The sequence below is a fragment of the Coregonus lavaretus genome, assembly GCF_964263955.1.
Source record: "Coregonus lavaretus genome assembly, chromosome: 28".
Classification (NCBI taxonomy): domain Eukaryota; kingdom Metazoa; phylum Chordata; class Actinopteri; order Salmoniformes; family Salmonidae; genus Coregonus; species Coregonus lavaretus.
This window is the reverse complement of record NC_140015.1, coordinates 15221912-15245619: the sequence shown is the minus strand read 5'-3', so window position 1 is coordinate 15245619 and position 23708 is coordinate 15221912. Positions and strand designations below refer to the sequence as shown.

The 23708-nt window shown below is 42.2% G+C and overlaps 1 protein-coding gene across 1 annotated transcript; it reads right to left on the bottom strand.

Annotated features, from left to right (window-relative positions):
* Nucleotides 1-292: 292 nt before the first annotated feature.
* LOC311103503 (heparan sulfate glucosamine 3-O-sulfotransferase 2-like) lies at nucleotides 293-18162 on the bottom strand (the record flags this gene model as incomplete). The annotated part of the gene is made up of 2 exons (XM_084145075.1): nucleotides 293-911; nucleotides 17627-18162. 2 exons carry the CDS (start codon nucleotides 18160-18162, stop codon nucleotides 293-295), a joined length of 1155 nt encoding a protein of 384 aa, XP_084001201.1.
* Nucleotides 18163-23708: the final 5546 nt, after the last annotated feature.

Below are 23708 nucleotides of genomic sequence, written 5' to 3'. Positions count from 1 at the left end.
AAACACAATTTAGTGTATGAGAAATACTAATTGTGAGGTTAAATGGCATGGCAGCATATATTTCTATTTTATTTGGTTAACAAAACCGGCATGATGTTAAAGTAGGAACTAGGAAGTTATATCAACGTTTTTGAAGTTAGGGGCAGATTACACACACCTTGTTAAACTCGCACTGTATTTTCGAACATGAAGAGCAATTGGATTTACTTTAAGGTGTCCTCAATCGAATGACTCCACTGAGGTATCCATTTCAATAAGCATATATCACCTGCTCTTAAAAAATATCAGATTCTCAATCCCACCTAAAGTCTTGTCCCACCATCTCATAGAATTTGATATTAAAAGGCCTATAAAAGTCCCGGAGCTGCTCGATGACTTCCCGGTCTATCTGCACATGAGTTCTACCCTTTGACTTGCCCAGGCAGCGTGGCTGGCTGCTGCTCTCTGGCTTCTTCAGGCAAGGGAAGCCTTTGGTTCGGTTGAAGTAGAAGTGCTTGTCTGTGATGATGCGTTTGAGACCCAAGAAGTCCTGGACACGGCCCAGCTCCCCCGCCGGGTCCGTGATCAGCCGCTCGCCGCTCACAAAGTGGATCTGGGAGAGGCGAAAGTACTGCAGCCAGTATTCTAGGTGGAGGATGTACATCCCTATACGGATAGCGTTCCATGAGGTGTCTACCAGACCCTGGCTCTGGTTCTGGAAGGCCAGCTCCTCGAAGGTGGGGATGTCCGGCTTCTTCGACAGAGTCTGTGTGTAGTCTGAGATGGCCCTGGTGACTGGGTTACGCACCACCACAATCAGCTTGGTGTTGGGGGACATACTGGCGATGCGTCTGGGAGCCTCTCGTGTCACAAAGTAGCTAGGGGTTTTCTCCAAGGTGATTTGGCTGTCTAGAGTCCGTGGCATTAGTCCTCTACATAGAGAAAGACAGAAAGAGAAAAACATCCATTTAAAACAGTGTTTTTTTTAATGCCTGGAATCCATTGTATTATTACTCTAGATGGGGATAGAATAGTAAAGCAATTTAATTGACTTGCAGAAATCGTTATCCACTTCGATAACTGAAATGGTTTCATGAAAACTACTCCTGTTCCCTATCTCCAGGGTGACAGTGATGCTGAGGGCTGGAGGGAAATCATCCAATCACATTTTAGACTGGTGTTCATAAATCACAATCACCTGCATTAAGGACATCCAACAGAAAAAGATACTTCGGAAAATCTGGGTCACACTAAATAGGTCATCATTTTCATAAAGTTTCTGGGGAAATGCATCTTAAAATGTTTGTAAAGTTTTTCTCATATCTACGGAAACTATGCATAGCAAAGTGAAGACTAGTGTGCTGATACTTTGCAAGAAAATGTAGAGACTGGCATTGCTCTGGGAATTTCCTTTCATGATTCGAGCAATGGGATTAAGAAATGCATAATTCCTGTTTAAAACCTGGGTAATGCAAAAGTTGTATTTACATGTTTGATTGGCTAAAACTTGCATCAGATCATCAACCACATTATTGGTCCTTGTTGAATAGTTCTAAGATACAATTACAACCTACATTTGAATACAACATTATTGTCCATTGGTTAGAACAGAAATGTGTCTTCTGCCTTTCCCAACATGCTTCTGGTCCACCTCTCTAACCTCTAGGCTACTGGGCTTTCCCATAGTGTATCCATAATACAAGCTCTAGATCCAGTAAAATGCTTCTTCCCTCCAGGTCAGGGCCTTGTTTCCCAGAAACATTTGAACATTAACATGGACAGATCGCACCTGAAGTGCATCGAGCAGTTTCTCCCAAAACCATTCTTGCACTAAAACTGATACGGTAAATATAATAGTAACTTTATGTCTGTTACTGATGGTGTGTTTCCTTAATATGGGTAATATGGGGAACACCGGTGTCATATGAAACTCTCTGTATTAACGATGCGTCGTAAAAACTCATCAATGCGGGAAACCAGGCTCAGTTCAGTTTCCCAGTACAAGAAGCTTTTGCTGCAAGGGTAGACCTAGGATAGAGCGTTTCTCAATAACTTCAATTTGTAGGCTTAACATCAGAAAGCACAGCATCACTTCTTAAAATAGAGTATAACAACATTTGTATGAACAAAATATATTTATTCTCATAAAATAAGTCTCATAAGAAAGATAGTAGGGGCTTTAGCTACATACCAAATAAAACATTAAACACAAGAGCTTAATAGTTACAGTTACACAAAATGGCGTCTACATTAATCATCAGCTCAAACAGTACTTCAATTTCTCTGAGATGAAGAAACACTCTGCTGGATACTGAAATGTGTGGTTTGCAAGCAAGTTGCTACAGATTAAACACTGCACTTAAAGGCCCAGTGCAGTCAAAAATGTGATTTTCCTGTGTTTTACATGTATTTCCACACTATGAGGTTGGAATAATACTGTGAAATTGTGAAAATTATGACAATTGCCCTTTAGTGTAAGAGCTTTGAAAAGACTGCCTGAAATTTCAGCCTGTTTTGTGGGATTAAGTTTTGTCCTACCTGGTGACATCACCTGTCTATAAATGAGTTAATAGACCAATAAGAAAGAGCGTTCCAATAACAGCTAGTTTTCAGCTTTCCCCTCCCCACTCAGCCCACTCCCAGAGAGTCCTAGCAAAATTCTTACTTGAGAAATTGCTATTTGCTAAGAATATATATATTTAAAACATTCACAGTAAGTTAATTAATTGTTACCCAGAAATTATTTTATATTGAGATAAAAACGGCTGCATTGAACCTTTAAGCATCTTCAATATTGCTTAGAATCCAAGGATCAGAAAGCAACCTTTACAGGATGAGTTGTGTGCTCTAAATGAGCTTTACTGAGGTAAGGGTGGCCATAAATTACACTATATACAGTGGGGAGAACAAGTATTTGATACACTGCTGATTTTGCAGGTTTTCCTACTTACAAAGCATGTAGAGGTCTGTAATTTTTATCATAGGTACACTTCAACTGTGAGAGACGGAATCTAAAACAAAAATCCAGAAAATCACATTGTATGATTTTTAAATAATTAATTTGCATTTTATTGCATGACATAAGTATTTGATCACCTACCAACCAGTAAGAATTCTGGCTCTCACAGACCTGTTAGTTTTTCTTTAAGAAGCCCTCCTGTTCTCCACTCATTACCTGTATTAACTTCACCTGTTTGAACTTGTTACCTGTATAAAAGACACCTGTCCACACACTCAATCAAACAGACTCCAACCTCTCCACAATGGCCAAGACCAGAGAGCTGTGTAAGGACATCAGGGATAAAATTGTAGACCTGCACAAGGCTGGGATGGGCTACAGGACAATAGGCAAGCAGCTTGGTGAGAAGGCAACAACTGTTGGCGCAATTATTAGAAAATTGAAGAAGTTCAAGATGATGGTCAATCACCCTCTGTCTGGGGCTCCATGCAAGATCTCACTTCGTGGGGCATCAATGATCATGAGGAAGGTAAGGGATCAGCCCAGAACTACACGGCAGGACCTGGTCAATGACCTGAAGAGAGCTGGGACCACAGTCTCAAAGAAAACCATTAGTAACACACTACGCCGTCATGGATTAAAATCCTGCAGCGCACGCAAGGTCCCCCTGCTCAAGCCAGCACATGTCCAGGCCCGTCTAAAGTTTGCCAATGACCATCTGGATGATCCAGAGGAGGAATGGGAGAAGGTCATGTGGTCTGATGAGACAAAAATAGAGCTTTTTGGTCTAAACTCCATTCGCCGTGTTTGGAGGAAGAAGAAGGATGAGTACAACATCAAGAACACCATCCCAACCGTGAAGCATGGAGGTGGAAACATCATTCTTTGGGGATGCTTTTCTGCAAAGGGGACAGGACGACTGCACCGTATTGAGGGGAGGATGGATGGGGCCATGTATCGCGAGATCTTGGCCAACAACAACCTTCCCTCAGTAAGAGCATTGAAGATGGGTCGTGGCTGGGTCTTCCAGCATGACAACGACCCGAAACACACAGCCAGGGCAACTAAGGAGTGGCTCCGTAAGAAGCATCTCAAGGTCCTGGAGTGGCCTAGCCAGTCTCCAGACCTGAACCCAATAGAAAATCTTTGGAGGGAGCTGAAAGTCCGTATTGCCCAGCGACAGCCCCGAAACCTGAAGGATCTGGAGAAGGTCTGTATGGAGGAGTGGGCCAAAATCCCTGCTGCAGTGTGTGCAAACCTGGTCAAGACCTACAGAAAACGTATGATCTCTGTAATTGCAAACAAATGTTTCTGTACCAAATATTACTGCTTTTCTGATGTATCAAATTATTATGTCATGCAATAAAATGCTAATTAATTACTTTAAAATCATACAATGTGATTTTCTGGATTTTTGTTTTAGATTCCGTCTCTCACAGTTGAAGTGTACCTATGATAAAAATTACAGACCTCTACATGCTTTGTAAGTAGGAAAACCTGCAAAATCGGCAGTGTATCAAATACTTGTTCTCCCCACTGTATACAAAAGTATATGGACACTCCATCAAATTTGTGGATTCGGCTATTTCAGCCACACCCGTTGCTGACAGGTGTATAAAATCGAGCACGCAGCCATGCAATCTCCATAGACAAACATTGGCAGTAGAATGGCCTTACTGAAGAGCTCAGTGACTTTCAATGTGGCAACGTCATAGGATGCCACCTTTCCAGCAAGTCAGTTCGTCAAATTTCTGCCCTGCTAGAGCTGCCCCTGTCAACTGTAAGTGATGTTATTGTGAAGTGGAAAGATCTAGGAGCAACAACGGCTCAGCCGTGAAGTGATAGGCCACACAAGCTAACAGAACGGGACTGCCAGTGCTGAAGAGCGTAGCGTGTAAAAATCGTCTGTCCTCGGTTGCAATACTCACTACCGAGTTCCAAACTGCCTCTGGAAGCAATGTCAATACAATAACTGTTTATCAGGAGCTTCATGAAATGGGTTTCCATGGCCGAGCAGCCGCACATAAGCCTAAGATCACCATGTGCAATGCCACGCGTCGGCTGGAGTGGTGAAAAGCTTGCCTCCATTGGACTCTGGAGCAATGGAAATGCATTCTCTGGAGTGATGAATCACGCTTCACCATGTGGCAGTCCAATGGACTAATCTGGGTTTGGCGGGTGCCAGGAGAACGCTACCTGCCCCAATGCGTAGAGCCAACTGTAAAGTTTGATGCAGGAGGAATAATGGTCTGGGGCTAGTTTTCATGGTTCGGGCTAGGCCCCTTAGTTCAAGTGAAGGGAAATTGTAATGTTACAGCATACAATGACATTGTAGATGATTCTGTGCTTCCAACTTTGTGGCAACAGCTTTGGGAAGGCCCTTTCCTGTTTCAGCATGACAATACAGAAATGGTTTGTCGAGATCTTTGTGGAAGAACTTGACTGGCCTGCTCAGAGCCCTGACCTCAACCCCATCGAACACCTTTGGGATGAATTGGAACGGCGACTGCGAGCCAGGCCTTATCGCCCAACATCAATGCACGACCTCACTAATGCTCTTGTGGCTGAATGGAATGTTCCAACATCTAGTGAAAAGCCTTCCCAGAGGAGTGCAGGCTGTTATAGCAGCAAAGGGGGGTCCAACTCCATATTAATGGCCATGATTTTGGAATGAGATGTAGTGTACCTTTACAGTGTGAGAAATATTGATCAGTTTAGCTTGATTTATGAATCCTGTGCTGTTCTGCTGGGTGTCTCATTTAGCCTTACCAGTTTAGGGCCACAGGCAATCATTAATCTTCCATGGGATGGAAGGAACAGAACAGCAGTGGCACCTTCCCCAGAAAACAGCTTTACCGTATGCTAAAAACATGCTACTATATCTCAGGTGCTACTGAGTGTTGGAGTCCCAACTTAGTTACGTCATCAACCTTTACCTATAGTATAGTATATAATTCCTCTTTCTTCACACTTCTGCTGGATCGAATCCCCGAGCTGACAAGGTAAAAATCTGTCATTCTGCCCCTGAGCAAGGCAGTTCTGTTCTCCGGGCGCCAATGACGTGGATGTCGATTAAGGCAGCCCCCCGCACCTCTTTGATTCAGAGGGCTTGGGTTAAATGTGGAAGACACATTTCAGTTGAATGCATTCAGTTGTACAACTGACTAGGTATCCACTTTTCCCTTTCCATCATCATACATTTATTATTGAGTTGATGGAATTTTTAGGAATCTATATAATCTCATGGAGAAAGCTACAGACATTCCAACACTGTTGTGTTATACACTTTCAAACACTACCCTTTTTTGGGTTTGACAATTCTCCCCAACACTGTTAAAAGAAATAGCTGCAATTAGGCATATTACATAAACCTTTAAAAAAAAAATCACACAACCAACACCCAGGATGGTGTTACTGACAGTCTAACACTTCCACTGTTGCCTGGTGCAGGAGCTGAACGCAGTGTGAACAAGATCTGAAATTGTCAGTTTTTTGCTGATGAGAAGGAGTGTTGGTACTGTACTAGCCTTTGCAGCCATACTTTGTAGCATTTCCCAACTCCTAACATTATTTAATCCACCAAGGTTTCAGATGTGACCAGGACACAAAAAGGTTTTGTGCAGCTTTCCATAGAGAAAGCCATAATGGAACACATCATTAATGGGATGCTTTTACTTCACATAACCAATTACATTATCCATTTTCCAAGCACAAGACAACAATGATCCACTGCCTAAAGATGAAAATGTGCATTTTGGGGAGCACAAGAACACATGACTGTTTCACATTATCTACTGGGTGTGCTGATACCCGGGTTTGGTTGAACAGAAACCTAGCTTGAATTTAAATTTACTTGTTCATGATTGGAGTGATGAGATATGCATGTACATTTGCTCTTTAGAATATTTCCCCCTTCTCTTTATCATTTAGCATTAACAACTTGTCAGGGACAGCTTTATCACTGTGTTTTATTAACATGATTCTAATTAAATTGGTGGAATTTGCATTAACATGATCTGAACTTTCATAATGTAGGCCTACACGTTGTGCAAACATTCTAATTTCAGCATGGATTTAATCCATGTGATGTATTTGAGAAATGAAGTTACCCTCTCAGATCTAATCAGAGAAAATGATGCAATCATTACAATAAATGACATTGATAAAATAAATTGTCCACCTGCTGTTCTCTGTAGTTTTTTATTGAACTAACATTTGTTTTTCAGAAATTGAATATTATAAATTAAAACCCATCCACATGATTCCAAAACATTCCATTGACCAGAATATAAACCTGCTTCTCATCAATAAATATTTAATTAAAGTGCCATCTTCCATTTTCCTCTTATGTAAATACCCAAACCGGGGAGAAGGACAGTTACTCATATGAGCATACTGACTGCATTCCTGGAAACACAGCCACCACAGTGTGAAATTAGAAATGGCACCATGCGAAGGTCTGATATCACACCTAAAACCTCCACTAACATTAATTGCCAGTTGCTATTTGCATTGGCCTCCCTGTATTTGGATGCCTGCCTTTTTCATTGGAGGTGCTTGTAGCATCAGAGAGGACAGGAGGCTCTCGCTGTAATTGTGAAATGCCAAGGTGACTGTGACACGTTGTAAGCCATTTAGCAGCAGTGTATTCTGTCCTGACACCCTATGGCGCTTGAAGAGAACAGTGAGCACCTTCAGTAGTGTAGCTTTCTAAAAGCCTTCATTGTCGCTCGATAGGCCTACTTTCAAAAGGATAGGGTCACCATGATCACTCCGGCTCTCAATACCGACGAGCTGTGTGGAGCTCTGGGACTAATTTACAGTTGAGAATGCTGGTAGATTATATATTGTAAATCATGTCAGATAACTCTGGAGAATTAACCATTAGTAAAATATTAATAATGAGGTAGAATATAGTTGGAAGGTATACACACAATGTGGAACTGTACTGCCATTGGATGTACTGCCATTGCACACATTTTGACACATGCAGTAAACCCACACACGCACATATTTATAAAGCTGGCAGTAACTGGCATTTTGTGTCATGAATCAAAGTTGTAGAGAGATGGATGGGCTACCTGCTCTGATCATCATCCAGATCCTGTGAGCTGAAACAAAATTTACTGGAGTAATTTACAGCCGTCTCCTGTTCAGGTTATTGGTGAAACTCTGAGAGGAGTCAGGATGCATTACAGGCTTGGCTGTGACATTTTAATCACTCTATTAAAATGAACCGAGGTGTGGAGCATCTATCCCAACATTGTAAATGTGCCCAGTGCTCACAAGATTGCAAAGAGATAGCAACTTTCCCCTCACTGGTAAAAACAAATGTGTGTATTTAATACCACCCCTGACAGATGTGCTGAGACCAACACCTAAAAACCATGTCTGGCATACTATAACATTAAAAGTGCCAAAGGACATGCCAAGTTCCCTGGCTGCTAACTGGGTCCACTGAACTAGTCAACATTGTACAGACACACGGGCACCAGCTATATCAGGCATGCAGACCATAGCTCCAGGTAAAGGTCAGCTTTGGATAATCTCCTTCAGTACAATCAATTAACCCATACCTCGCCAGTGTAACTTCATTGATGTTTCAAATCAAGAGGGAATTGAGTGCATTATAAGAGTCCTCTGTAAATATTTTCTTGTGAACCACAGTAGTCCGTATACGTAACTTTGGTATGGTCATTAGCAGGTCTTTTGATGTGGAAGAATGTGTGTGACGGCAGATGCACAGAACACGTGCGGCCTCTAAGGTTGAGTTCAAACGTAGCATAGCATCTTTCAATAGATGTACAGAATCAGGCATTGATGTGGCTAAGTCAATAACTCAATGATGGAGTATTCCATTTAATCTTAAACCTTTGTTGCACAGGAGGTTGGTGGCACCTTAATTGGGGAGGACGGGCTCGTGGTTATGGCTGGAGCGGAATCAGTGGAACGGTATCAAATACATCAAACATTGTTTGATGCCATTCCATTTGCTCTGTTCCAGACATTATTATGAGCCGTCCACACATTAGCAGCCTCCACTGCTTTGTGGATATTGTTTGCCTTCTTCAGTGTTGTATTCACATCCTCCACGTTCAAGCTATCATCCACTGTCAGTAGAAAGGCTGTGGTGGTGACACTGTTTTCAACATAATTAATCTAGGCCTCATTGTACTAATTACCCAGCTTTATGATGAGTCGGAGGATTGGACAGTAATGCGAGGGCCAGGCCTGATCTGATTGGGATTTAAATTGGAAACCATCAATCATGACAAGCAGACAGAGTCCCTGCAACAGACAGACAGACGGAGAGATTTAGAGAGTGGCCCTTATCTCCGCCAGAGCAGAACGTGTCTGTCATCACACAGACTAATAATGAACCCTGCCTATTAAACAATACACCGCTTGTGAGTTACTGTCTTCTAACCAGGTACAGGGAGCATGGTGACTTCAACGTGTCCATTACTGTGGCTCGAGCGGGGGTTATTTTGGAAAAGACCCTGATTCAATTATGACATAGGTCTCATGTCTCATCATGGTCACTTTCAAATGATCTGTAGAACGTAAGATGAAGTGCGATCAGTGCAGGGAAAAGCCTGGGATTTAGAGTCTATATTGCTTACTTGGTGGATGCTAAGAGCATGTTGAATTGTAGTGTTATACAGTATTGTATGTGGATTTTTCACATACCGCTATACCGGGGCCTGAATCATATTCACATTCACATAGACAGTCACACTTTCATCCATTGCTTTCATCCTGAAGCCTTTCACCTTGCAATTTGTATTACATTTCACAACTATACAGTGAATACTCTTTCTAAGGTTATAGGATTCAGGGACAGGTAATACCGCTATGTGAGAAAGCTTTGAAATCATTATACAGTATTGCTACAAACTACATTATGTGTCTATGTTCAAGGTATGGCTACGTCATATCTTCAATGACACAAGGAGGGTTAACGTGTACAGACCATGTTATGTTACGGTTGCGAACAACACAGATTGCAATTACACAGCTTCATGTGTTCTAATGCACAGAGCTGTAATAAAGCCAGTCATTACACAACCTCATCACCAACTGCAATCCACTCCCCTCGCCTGGCAAGAAGGAAATAGCTTCATTCTGTCTCCACTGGAAGATATTATCTTATTCATATTTCACTCACTCAGATTTCTGCTGGGATGACGTCCAAGCGTTAATCACCAGTCAGCAGCGACAGAAGCTGGTCTCAATGAAAATCAATTAAGAGTTAACGAGCGACGTCCCAGACAGCAATACTGAAGCCAGGTCAGCTGGGTAGTTAACTAGACCAAGAAATCAGTTAGAGTCAACTGCCAAGACAACCAGCAGCAAGTCTTATTCAATTTGAAACAAAGCTCTGATCTGCTGTGTACACACACCTTTTCAATCTTTTCCAGAGGAAACTATGTTTTGACATAAGGATTGTCCTGTTTGTCTGTTTGGGAAACAAATATTTCACAATCAGAATAAAATACACAGAAGTGTTATACTGCCTGAGTCTGACCTCAATGCTGTCTGATTTAGTCATGTTGGCTGTGCACTACGTTTCACAGAAATGACAGCACAATGGAATATTCTAATCCACTGAGGATGTTGAGAGACAATTGCTCTCCTGAAGCGATAAAGCGTTGAATTAAGGCGAGCCAAATGCTGTTACTGTGTCTGACTCTGATGTGGGAAAGTGTCCAACTATCCCAAAATGAAGACACTCTCAGGAAGACCCCGGAATCCATGGCTGGCAAGCTGCACATCCTCAGATGAGCATTTCAGTTAATTGTGTAAATGTTTCAGATTAATTAACTGCAGCTCAGCTGCCAATTTCAATGGAACACAGTGTAAACAAAACTATTTCAGTGCATGTCAGCCTGTCCTCACATCCTGTTCAGTTTAAACTTGTTTCCTCCTGTCACATTTCCCCCTGTCTGTCTTTGCAAAAGGCTTTCTGCTGAACTGCAGGGAATAATGAAAACATTACCAACACATAATGAGACACTGCAAAGACTCATTCAGTCTGTGGTTGAAATGCAAATGGTTCCAAAGACACCTGGCATTTGCTAGTGATAGGAAATATTGGAATATTGCTTGCATGGAAATTGTTTGATGCATGTATACTATGTATGCACTAACTAGACTAGATTCCAGGCAAAACAGTTTGAACAGAGTTGTGCATATCCCCATTTACTCAAACTCAATTTACTACAGTCTAAACTACACATTTATATAATCACATTACACATGGCTAGGCATGGTATCGGCCATGTTAGAGGCCCTCTCTCAGAATAATGTGTGGCCTTGCCTCCAGGGTGGCCTACCATTCTCAACAGCTCTAAATGATATGTACAGCTGGGATGCCTACAGTTGGTAATGGCCCTATCCCTGTCTCTTTGAGTAGGAAACTCACAGTACCACTACCTCTGGCTCTTGCTGCTGGCAACTCCAGCTAATGACTTATTCAGTACAAAATCATAATATCAAAACATCACTGTGCCATGGTGTCTTTGGGGGATATTCCCGAGAGGAGTTGTTTTTGTAATTAATGTTAACTGCTACATGTTACTGAGCTATATCGGGATTAAGACTCCTCATTACTAGTGGAGAGAGATTCCTGGGCCAGTGGAACGTGTAGTTCCCTCTGTTAAATGAGCAGCAGCCAACTTTCTGTCCTCGTCAACCTTTCTGACGCTAGAGTTCAGGGGCTCAGTATCCTCCCTGAGCCAATTAATGGTGGACCTGGAGAATACTCTTGGCTGAAGCAAATTCTAAAAGGCCTCTTGCACAATTTGAACACTTCTCAGGGAATCTACTTGATGTGCCTCTGACTCCTGTAAAATCAATAGAACTGAGATGCCCTTTTAAGTTCTGATAGTGATGGTGTGTAGTGACACGTATTTGTTGGAAATGGAAAAACTAGTCCATGAAGTGTTGCGGAATTGGTTGCAGTATAATGTCAAATTCAGCTGCCCCTTGTATAGTCACAAGGATGGAGAGACACTCACATGCAATCTAAATGAGGCCAAATGGGTCTTGTTCTATTCTGGAAATCAAGTAATTTACACTGCACCATTTCACTGTTGTCGCACAGGTCTGTCACTTACAGTGGGGTGAAAATAGTTGGAATGTGCAAGTGGCTCTTAAATAAAAAATATAGGACAAAGTCTATCACAGTGCCTCATTAGATGATGGTGACAATCGTATTATTTATAGCTGAGACCAGGTTATATTAGTTCTAGTAGTCTGCCTACAGTTTCAGTCACCATGACTGAGGTGAACCATTCCAGCAAAAACTCATTGCATTTAAATGGATGGTGTCTGTCATGTCCTGGACTGAAATAAAATGAAAAATAAGACTCTCTAAAACACATTATTAAAGGTGATTTGTATGGAACTTTTGCCGTTAATCAGCCATTTTATCTTTCTCATTACTGCCGGCATTTATGTGGCTCTTATTGCAGGATGTCAGTGGCTAAACTAAAATTGCTTTCAGAGGGGATTAGAGACACTGTTTGCAAGGTCCTGGCCTCTGTGGCATTTTAATTAATCAGTCCCCAAATAGTACTGATGAATATAGAGCCTGTGTGTGACGGAGTGTGTGTGTGTGTGTGTATGTGTATGTGTGTGTGTGTGTGTGTGTGTGTGTGTGTGTGTGTGTGTGTGTGTGTGTGTGTGTGTGTGTGTGTGTGTGTGTGTGCGTAAGTGTGAGTGTTTATGTGTGTATTAATAATTAATATATTGGCATGAGCCTACTACACACAAACTTGCCACTGTTCTATTAGTCTAATGTTAGCATTATTACAGTTATCGTTATTTATTATAGGACTATTCTTAACCCCCAGAGCTAGGTGTGTGAAAAAGCACCGCTACGTCATATCCTCAGTCATGAGTGATACTGAGTCCTCAGCCCTGAACTGAATAAAAGTCCCTCTTGTTGATTTAAGCAGCTCCCCATGAGTGAGTCTGACTCAATTGACTTAAACACAGCAGGTATAAATAGCTTCACACTGCAATGGGACAGTGAGCACACACCACAACCAACTGGGCTTAGGGAGAGCTGCTGGGTGATTTCACTGGAGTGGCCTCTTTGACAGAACCTCCCACAGAACACTTTCTAATGGCATATTCTTTGTTTCAGTGAGTGTTCTCTCTCAGCTAAGTGAAGACGCGACCCATGAGAGTTCCCTGCTCGGTTCCACTCAACAGGTACCATGTTCTGTCAGAGAGGAGAATGTGACACCTGTGTAATGCCTGCTTTTAAGCATGCAGGTACCATCTTCAGCACTGACCTTACGGCTGCCAAGGGATGAGGGCAGGTAGAGTCACACAACTGAGCCAAGCTGAGCTGAGATTTACTGGATCTGGCCATGCTGGAAAGAAACCATGTGAAAGGAAAATATCCAAGCCAGCACAGTACAGTTGGGGTAGGTACAATAGTGAGAAAATGGTATTACTCTCCTATGGACTTCCTTATCCAAGGTCTGACACATTGGTAAGAAACAGCGCCAGGCTGGACCCAATGTCCCGTCTCATCGGTGTACACTGGAGCACCATCCCGTCAGAGGGAACGCAGGAGGAGTCCTACCTTATCCGAGGTCACTAATCAATATTATCCATGTTTCTGCTGCAGAGTTTTTTTTTTAAATGTCTGCCCCTGAAAATATCTATTACCGTTGATCTGCAGGTTTCTTACTGAAATTTGACACTGCAGCTATACTGTGGCATTTCATCCTGGGTATCAAGCCAAAGTAACTTCATCCTGGATTTGGGGCATGATTTACTTGCTATTCCGAAATATTTGTACACCTTGAGAAATCAAAGCTTTAGATAAATTATCTCACAAACTATGCTATATATGCAAAAGCATGTGGACACCCCTTCAAATTTGTGGATTCGACTATTTCAGCCACACCCGTTGCTGACAGGTGTATAAAATTGAGCACACAGCCATGCAATCTTCATAGACAAACATTGGCAGTAGAATGGCCTTACTGAAGAGCTCAGTGACTTTCAACGTGGCACCGTCATAGGATGCCACCTTTCCAACAAGTCAGTTTGTGACATTTCTGCCCTGGTAGAGCTGCCCCGGTCAACTGCTGTTATTGTGAAGTGGAAACGTCTAGGAGCAACAACAGCTCAGCCGCGAAGTGGTAGGCCACACAAGCTCACAGAATGGGACCGCTGAGTGCTGAGGCGTGTAGCGAGTAAAAATTGTCTGTTTTCGATTGCAGCCCTCACTACCGAGTTCCAAACTGCCTCTGGAAGCATCGGGAGCTTCATGAAATGGGTTTCCATGGCCAAGCAGCCACACACAAACCTAAGATCACCATGTGCAATGCCAAGCGTCGGCTGGAGTGGTGTAAAGCTCGCCGCCATTGGACTCTGGAGCAGTGGAAACTGGTTCTCTGGAGTGATAAATCACGCTTCACAATCTGGCAGTCAAACGGACAAATCTGGGTTTGGCAGATGCCAGGAGAATACTACCTGCCCCAATGCATAGTGCCAACTGTAAAGTTTGGTGGTGGAGGAATAATGGTCTGGGGATGTTTTTCATGGTTCGGGCTAGGCCCCTTAGTTCCAGTGAAGGGAAATCTTAATGCTACAGCATACAATGGCATTCTAGAAGATTCTGTGCTTCCAACTTTGTGGCAACAGTTTGAGGAAGGCCTTTTCCTGTTTCAGCATGACAATGTGTGCACAAAGCGAGGTCCATACAGAAAGGGTTTGTCGAGATCAGTGTGGAAGAACCTGACTGGCCTGCACAGAGCCCTGACCTCAACCCCATTGAACACCTTTGGGATGAATTGGAACGGCGACTGCAAGCCAGGCCCAATCGACCAACATCAGTGCCCAACCTCACTAATGTTCTTGTGGCTGAATGGAAGCAAGTCCCCGCAGCAATGTTCCAACATCTAGTGGAAAGCCTTATCAGAAGAGTGGAGGCTGTTATAGTAGCAAAGGGGGGACCAACTCCATATTAATGCCCATGATTTTGGAATGAGATGTTCGGTGAGCAGGTGTCCACATACTTTTGTTCATGTAGTATATCTACATGGAGTATACAAAACATTAAGAACACCTGCTCTTTCCATGACATAGACTGACCAGGTGAATCCATGTGAAAGCTATAATACCTTATTGATGTCACTTGTTAAATCCACTTCAATCAGTGTAGATGAAGGGGAGGAGAACGGTTAACGAAGGACATTTAAGCCTTGAGACAATTGAGACATGGATTGTGTATGTGTGCCATTCAGAGGGTGAATGGGCAAGACAAAATATTTAAGTGCCTTTGAACAGTAGAAGGTGCCAGGTGCAACGTTTTGTGTCAAGAACAGCAACGCTGCTGGGTTTTTCACGCTCAACAGTTTACCGTGTGTATCAAGAATGGTCCACCACCCAAAGGACATCCAGCCAACTTGACACAACAGTGGGAAGCATTGGAGTCAACATGGGCCAGCATCCCTGCGGAACGCTTTCAACACCTTGTAGAGTCAATGCCCCGATGAACTGAGGCTGCAACTCAATATTAGGAATGTGTCCCTAATGTTTGGTATACTCAGCATATCTATGAGTGTTCTCTACTGTATTGTGTTATGAAAAAGGATATATAGTGAGCTCTAAGTGATCATTATCAACAATTTCAACAAGAGTGGTAGGTAGAGAGGATGGAATATACTGCCCATTTATTCCATCCCACAAGGTACATGATTAGCCTAATGATCATGAAAAACGTTATGGGCATTCATGAACACAATTGTGGGAGAGTAAAGTATACACCCTGGTACACACTTTTAGAGCTGACTAATAATGTCAGAGATAAGCGTTAGAATAGAATGGCTACAGATACAGTATACCCAAGCATATCTATATTATCTCATAGGCAGGTCTATACAGTGAGGGAAAAAAGTATTTGATCCCCTGCTGATTTTGTATGTTTGCCCACTGACAAAGACATGATCAGTCTATAATTTTAATGGTAGGTTTATTTGAACAGTGAGAGACAGAATAACAACAATAAATTCCAGAAAAACGCATGTCAAAAATGTTATAAATTGATTTGCATTTTAATGAGGAAATAAGTATTTGACCCCTCTGCAAAACATGACTTAGTACTTGGTGGCAAAACGCTTGTTGGCAATTGCAGAGGTCAGATGTTTCTTGTAGTTGGCCACCAGGTTTGCACACATCTCAGGAGGGATTTTGTTCCACTCCTCTTTGCAGATCTTCTCCAAGTCATTAAGGTTTCGAGGCTGACGTTTGGCAACTCGAACCATAAGCTCCCTCTACAGATTTTCTATGGGATTAAGGTCTGGAGACTGGCTAGGCCACTCCAGAACCTTAATGTGCTTCTTCTTGAGCCACTCCTTTGTTGCCTTGGCCGTGTGTTTTGGGTCATTGTCATGCTGAAATACCCATCCACGAACCATTTTCAATGCCCTGGCTGAGGGAAGGAGGTTCTCTCCCAAGATTTGACGGTACATGGCCCCGTCCATCGTCCCTTTGATGCGGTGAAGTTGTCCTGTCCCCTTAGCAGAAAAACACCCCCAAAGCATAATGTTTCCACCTCCATGTTTGAAGGTGGGGATGGTGTTCTTGGGGTCATAGGCAACATTCCTCCTCCTCCAAACACGGCGAGTTGAGTTGATGCCAAAGAGCTCGATTTGGTCTCATCTGACCACAACACTTTCACCCAGTTCTCCTCTGAATCATTCAGATGTTCATTGGCAAACTTCAGATGGGCCTGTATATGTGCTTTCTTGAGCAGGGGGACCTTGCGGGCACTGCAGGATTTCAGTCCTTCACGGCGTAGTGTGTTACCAATTGTTTTCTTGGTGACTATGGTCCCAGCTGCATTGAGATCATTGACAAGATCCTCCCGTGTAGTTCTGGGCTAATTCCTCACCGTTCTCATGATCATTGCAACTCCACGAGGTGAGATCTTGCATGGAGCCCCAGGCCAAGGGAGATTGACAGTTCTTTTGTGTTTCTTCCATTTGCGAGTAATCGCACCAACTGTTGTCACCTTCTCACCAAGCTGCTTGGCGATGGTCTTGTAGCCCATTCCAGCCTTGTGTAGGTCTACAATCTTGTCCCTGACATCCTTGGAGAGCTCTTTGGTCTTGTCCATGGTGGAGAGTTTGGAATCTGATTGATTGATTGCTTCTGTGGACAGGTGTCTTTTATACAGGTAACAAGCTGAGATTAGGAGCACTCCTTTTAAGATTGTGCTCCTAATCTCAGCTCGTTACCTGTATAAAAGACACCTGGGAGCCAGAAATCTTTCTGATTGAGAGGGGTCAAATACTTATTTCCCTCATTAAAATGCAAATCAATTTATAACATTCTTGACATGCGTTTTTCTGGATTTTTTTGTTGTTATTCTGTCTCTCACTGTTCAAATAAACCTACCATTAAAATTATAGACTGATCATTTCTTTGTCAGTGGTCAAACGTCCAAAATCAGCAGGGGATCAAATACTTTTTTCCCTCACTGTATACATTAGGTTGTAAGAAGTTATAAGCCTACTTAGCCTAAGTCTACTGTTTTATTGTGACACATTCCTTTGTAGGGGGCATGCACTTGTTCAAAAAGGAACATTGAAAATGAAAATATATCATAAACAGACAAATTAGTTTATTATGTATTGAAATCAACGTGACATTTCGTACCTGTACCAGTCCAATCCTCTGTCATAGTTTCTATCGAAAAAGTGGGGCTCTGTTCCAAGCGCGCGCACATCCGGATGAATTCGAATGAACTCCAGCACCGCCCTGGTGCCCCCCTTCTTCACCCCGACGATTAGTGCATTAGGTAACTTTTTGTTTCCATATTTCTGTGCGACAGTAATATTATATTCGGATGAGGCAATACCTCGTTTGTGAGTCATGGGCAATGCAGAATTTCTACTTTGGTTGCGAACATTACTTGATCCTTGGTGAGTGAGAGCCACGTTTAAAGTCTCATCCAGAGCAGTCCTCCTGTCCGCGATGCAATCTTTTTGCAGAAGTTTTTTGCTGCCTACATTCTTGTGATGGAGGCACCTTTTTTCCTCATTACTCTGGGTTGGCATGATTGTACCACAACAAAAAAATATGCTGTAGCATAAATATGTGAAGGACAATGAAATGGTGAATATAAAAATAAATCGTTTGCTCAACCTATTTGAAGATGGCACGATTCGGCTTGAGATAAACCTATACGCCATGTCTCCATGGGTCAAGGGACTGCATGTTTTTCTTCTGTGCTGCTCCTGGATTGCGGTGTCTCCCTGTGGAACCGGACTCTGTCTTTGCCAACATCCCAATACGACAGAAAAGCAGGTAAATGTTCCTCCAACAAATTACCTGTGCATTATTTGCATCGTTTCTAATTAAACAACTGTTGGATAACTTTGGAATAAATAGATTTCAGCCATTTTCTTTGAAAAAGTAGAATGATCCCGCCTAAATTAGTTCAAATAGTTTGAGTGGTAGGATGATTACATCTGGAATATTAACTAAAGCATAATCCTTTGTCCCATGAATCGTTTTCCTCAATCCGTTGGTCTGGGTAAAATATGCCGTCCGTTGGATAATGATGAGTGACTTTGGAAACCTGCCAAAATCCTAAAATCTGCATCTCTTCCAAAAGGCACGGTGTAATCTGCCATTGACTCTAATCAGTGCGAAGCCTCAGCCTCGCCTTCACGGGATCTGCGATGTTCAGCTCATGTTTGGCTGCTTTCTCAAAGTTCTCAAGAATGCCGTTGCGGCAGTCAGGGACCGATGATAAATATATAAAGATGCCGTCTGACGTCACTCTTCATATGATCATATTCTCCATGCGTTTAACTTTTTTAAAGGAATACTCCAGGTAGCCTATTTTACAGAGACACACAACATATATAGTTATATGTGATCATGTTGGCAGGTGAAACATAGCCCATGTGGATAGCCCATGTGGATACCTGTGTGTGAACATTTCCACATACCTCACATGAATTTGTGTTCTCGTAGCCTTTTGGAATTTATAGGACACCATGCATTTTTATTTAGAAAATAACTTTGAATTGCTCAATGGCAGGCCATTAATTGCCCCCTTTCAATCATGAAAGTACACAACAAAGATTATGTCTAATCTTGAATCTCCAAGCTGTTGCACAGATCTCTGCTTCCACAGACATATTCTAAACTGAGAGACATGACTGAATACTCCTAGTCTGTTAGGACCTGAGTCATAAAAGGCTTAGATTTGAACAGGTGAAATCTCCATGATTCAGTGCTCTCTCTCACAGATGGGTGTTCTTGGGCCATGCAGTATAGTCAAGGAGATAAACATGTTGCTTTGTGTCATACCTAAGCACACCCATTGAGCAGATGTCATCCAGTAAAGCAACACAGTCTACCCACCAGACAGCATCATTCCATTAGTCCATGACAGTATAAGAGTCAAAAGATTTATCCACACACACACACACACACACACACACACACACACACAAACAAACACAAACACAAACACAAACACACACATACACACACCGTATGTTTGTTATTCCACAATTCCATCTCAGCTTTTTATTCCAGTCATTTTAGCATCATTACATGATTTGAGCAAATTTTAATCAGTTTACTCAACTAATGGGGATGCTCTCCCAGTCTCACAGAGCAGAGAGGGAACGTTGGAGTAGTGAAACACTAGATTTTCCAAATTAGTGAGGCACCAGCGAGTCTGTTTCTCTGTTTCACTCTGTGGCTCTGCCATGGGGCTGAACCAGCTATTAGTGAAATGTGATTAGGGACCACCGATCAATTGGGGTCGCAGTCCCCAGCAATATGACATTGATACAGCGAGGCGCAGGGGGATTCATTAACCTTTCCAGCCCAGCTAGAGATAACCCTTGGGCTTCAAAGTGCTAATGCTATACAGTCATGTCTAAGGGAGCTCTACAGTGTTACCAAACTGTGTACTGCTCAGATTGTACTGGTGGTGTAGGTTCATCACTCTTAGAATGGTGGAGGGCTGTTGTATTGAGGCTCCCACATGTCCTCATAGCGCAACCTCCATCTAGCAGAATTGTTAATATTGGAAGAATCCACAGGACAGTGCAAAGGGAATTTTAAAAGCCTGTCCTCTCTGGCTGTATTCCTTGCCTCACAATTAGCTTTCTTCTTTCATAATGAGTTTCAATGTTTAATTTGGAAAAGTAGACACAGTAGGTCTCTGTATACACAGATGAAAAGCTCAAACTCCTGTCCTTGCACGGGGGTTCTAGTTCTTCTAAATTCTCATAGTTCAAATAAATTAGGTCCGATCATCAGATTCTGAGGGAGTGGTAAGGATTGGTGGCTGATGGTTAATGTCTTATCAGTCTTTGATAATCAATAATCTGAAGGAAGACATTTTCCCCACAGTATTACTTAGGATGCTGACCATGGTGCTGAAAATTGTTCCAATTTCAAATAATGTGCATGGTGCTGTCCATGGTGCTGAAAAGGGTTCACAGTTGTAATACTGCCCATTGTGCTGACCATGGTTCTGAAAATGGTTCAAAGTTCTAATAATGTGCATGGTGATGTCCATGGTGCTGAAAATGGTTCAAAGTTATAATAATGTGCATTGTGCTGTCCATGGTGCTGAAAATTTTTCAAAGTTATAATGTGCATGGTGCTGTCCATGGTGCTGAAAATGGTTCACATTGGTAATACTGCCCATTGTGCTGTCCATGGTGCTGAAAATGGCTCCTGTTCTCTATGCTGCTCTGAGCTCTATCTCCTGTACCCCAATGCTGTAAAAGGGATAATAATAATAATATGCCATTTAGCAGACGCTTTTATCCAAAGCAACTTACAGTCATGTGTGCATACATTTTTACGTATGGGTGGTCCCGGGGATCGAACCCACTACCCTGGCGTTACAAGCGCCATGCTCTACCAATTGAGCTACAGAGGACCACAGATTGATGTCTCAATGCAGTGCATGTAGGGAACTTGATACTGTTGTTCAGTATAGATTATATATGACACTTGGCTGTTGTTTACATGTTTGTTGTAATTTTTACCTGCTGAATACTGCTAATGAGAGATTGTCACACAGTTGCAATGAACATTGAGATACACAAGTTCTAGTGCTTTTCTGCATTGGGAGATAACTTTGAATGTGTTTGTTTATACCCTATGGGAGCACAGCAGGAGGATTTTATACATTTAAGCAAACCACTCCACCAAACTGCTGGCTGTCCTTTCTGTTACCTTTTATAATAATTATAATAACAATAACCTTTTGCATCTAGCTGAGCTGTCCTCCTCACTCCTCCATGTACTGTCCATAGCACAGCTGTTCATTTTTTTTTGTTATAATGAGATCGGAGACTTGACTGCATGCATCACTTGGAGTCTGGAAGAGAAAATTACTCCACCCACATTAAGGCCGCTACCTAGAGCGGAAAACTTGACATTATGTACCGGAGAATGCATGACATATGCAGCACAATTGTAGATACATTTCAATAAGAGCCCTATGTGAAGCTGATGCCAAAGAATGTGTTTTCATATGAACCTATTTGACTTCTACATCGCCAGGCAGTGCTGTGTATACATTTACATGGACTTTTTTCATGGAATTATGAACAGTCCACTTGTTAAGTTCAGCCAACAACAGTAAAACCTTAAACGCATCATTTGGGTGGCAGGTAGCCTAGCGGTTAGAGCACTGGGCCAGTAACAGAAAGGGCACTGGTTCGAATTCTTGAGCTGACAAGGTGAAGAATCTGCCGATGTGCCCTTGAGCAAGGTAGATAACCCTAATTTGCTCCAAGGGTGCCATACTACTATGGCTGACCCTATAAAACAACACATTTCACTGCATCTATCAGGGGTATTTATTTATTTATTCGTTTTTATAAAAATCTTGGTTTCTGCTTTCTGATCTATAGCAACAGAATAATAGACAAGCCAGACCCCAGCTAAAGGCCATTGAACAGCAGGCCATTTCCCTGCCTGCCAGCCACTGACTCAGCTAATTGTTGCTGACATTTTGTCTGTGTTGTTCAAATCAAAACAATTTTCATCTATCGATTTCCTATGTCTCTCACAAAAGGAGGAACATGGGCTTAGAAATGTCACCCTTTTGCTGATCTGCCGAGTGTCTCAGTGGGAGTGCTTCCTGGAAACTAGTAATTGTCCCATAGACAGTTTATACTGGCAGTGTTCAGCAGGATCCTCAGTACAGAGACCAGGTCTGATCCTCTCCAATTTGTTCACACTGAGGATCAGGGTCCAAAGTCCGAGCTCAGCGTTTTTGCAAGCACAGGGGAAAAAGATGCCAACCAGCCAAGACTCACCCCAACGTCACATTATGCATATCCTGTTCACATAGAGCTGAGACACCGGAGCTTAGAAAGTGGCACTGAACTCTCTGAGAGGTAGCAGAGACTATATAACTCACTTCTACAGAAGGCTAGACTTGCTACTGTGGCAAGATGTAGTATATGTTCATCAATGCAATCTCAACCTGGTCTGTTTTGAACTCCTCAAAAGTACTTATTAACATGGATTTTATTCGTAATGGTGTAGGGGTTTGTCTGTCTGATATTAGTCTTTAGTTGATTTGAATATGTTGAATTATTCATCTGTATCGGATGTCCAAAGGCTGTAACTTTATGAGGAAATAAAAATGAAATATACTGTTATGAATAACACTGACTGTTATGTGGTCTGACAGTGAATATATATTCTTACCTGTAGTATCAGTAATGGTATTTAATCAGCTTTCCCAGTGGCATTTCTTGCTCAGTTCTTGATGGTTTGTGGACAATGACGGAGGTATTGTAAAACACTATCTTCAAAGAATGCAGAATGACACTAACAACGGCACATGGCATACTTAATCGGAAAGTGTCATCTTTCAAATTGCGGGTAGTTTGTCTAGTGCTGGTTGTGTCTCTGCCAGACAGCTGAGGAGGATTTGACTATAAAAATGTTATTAGTTGTCATAAAGAGCCCTTCGATACATCTTCTCTGTCCCACCCACACATTTGATATTAAACTCTAGTTTTAATGGGAGCACCTACCATAAGTGGTTTTCCGCTGAGGTGCCAGCATCATTGAATTCTTAAAAGGTGGGAGACTATCATGGACTTTTGGAAGTTTATGATACTTATAGGTAACACATTTATTTGTATTTCTTTTTTCAATAGCAATCAGGTATGTGATGCTATATGTTTAACTATCAGCACAGGCCTTCTCCTGGTGGATGGACTGTGGTTTACAGTGGAAGACACAGAACCAATAACATACAGTAGACCCCTATATAAATACTGTACCATCTTATCTGAGTCGACTGTTTTGCTAATTTACTTTCCATTCACACCCCATGGCATGGTTACCATTTTAGACGCACCAGCATTTTAGGGACAGAGCTGTTCATTAGCGGGGTAAAACATAATTTTGAGACATAGGTGACTGTCTGTCAAATGGTACAGGGCAAGGGAAACAACATAGCTGAAAATGGGGGCATTTTGGGGTGAGAGACACTCACCCAAAAATGATGGAATTAAATGAAAAAAATGCAAACAAACCTTTTCACAATTGCAGAGTTTAGTTCACCCAGTTAATTAAGTTAATATTTAACATTAAAAACATTTTGTTCAGCGCCTAAACATACTGTTTACTATCAGCATAGACCAGGTGGTAAATGTATATTTTTGTTGTATTTCTTGCTAGACCACATTTTGGTTGTTGACTGTATAGGTCAGGATTTCAACAACAGGAA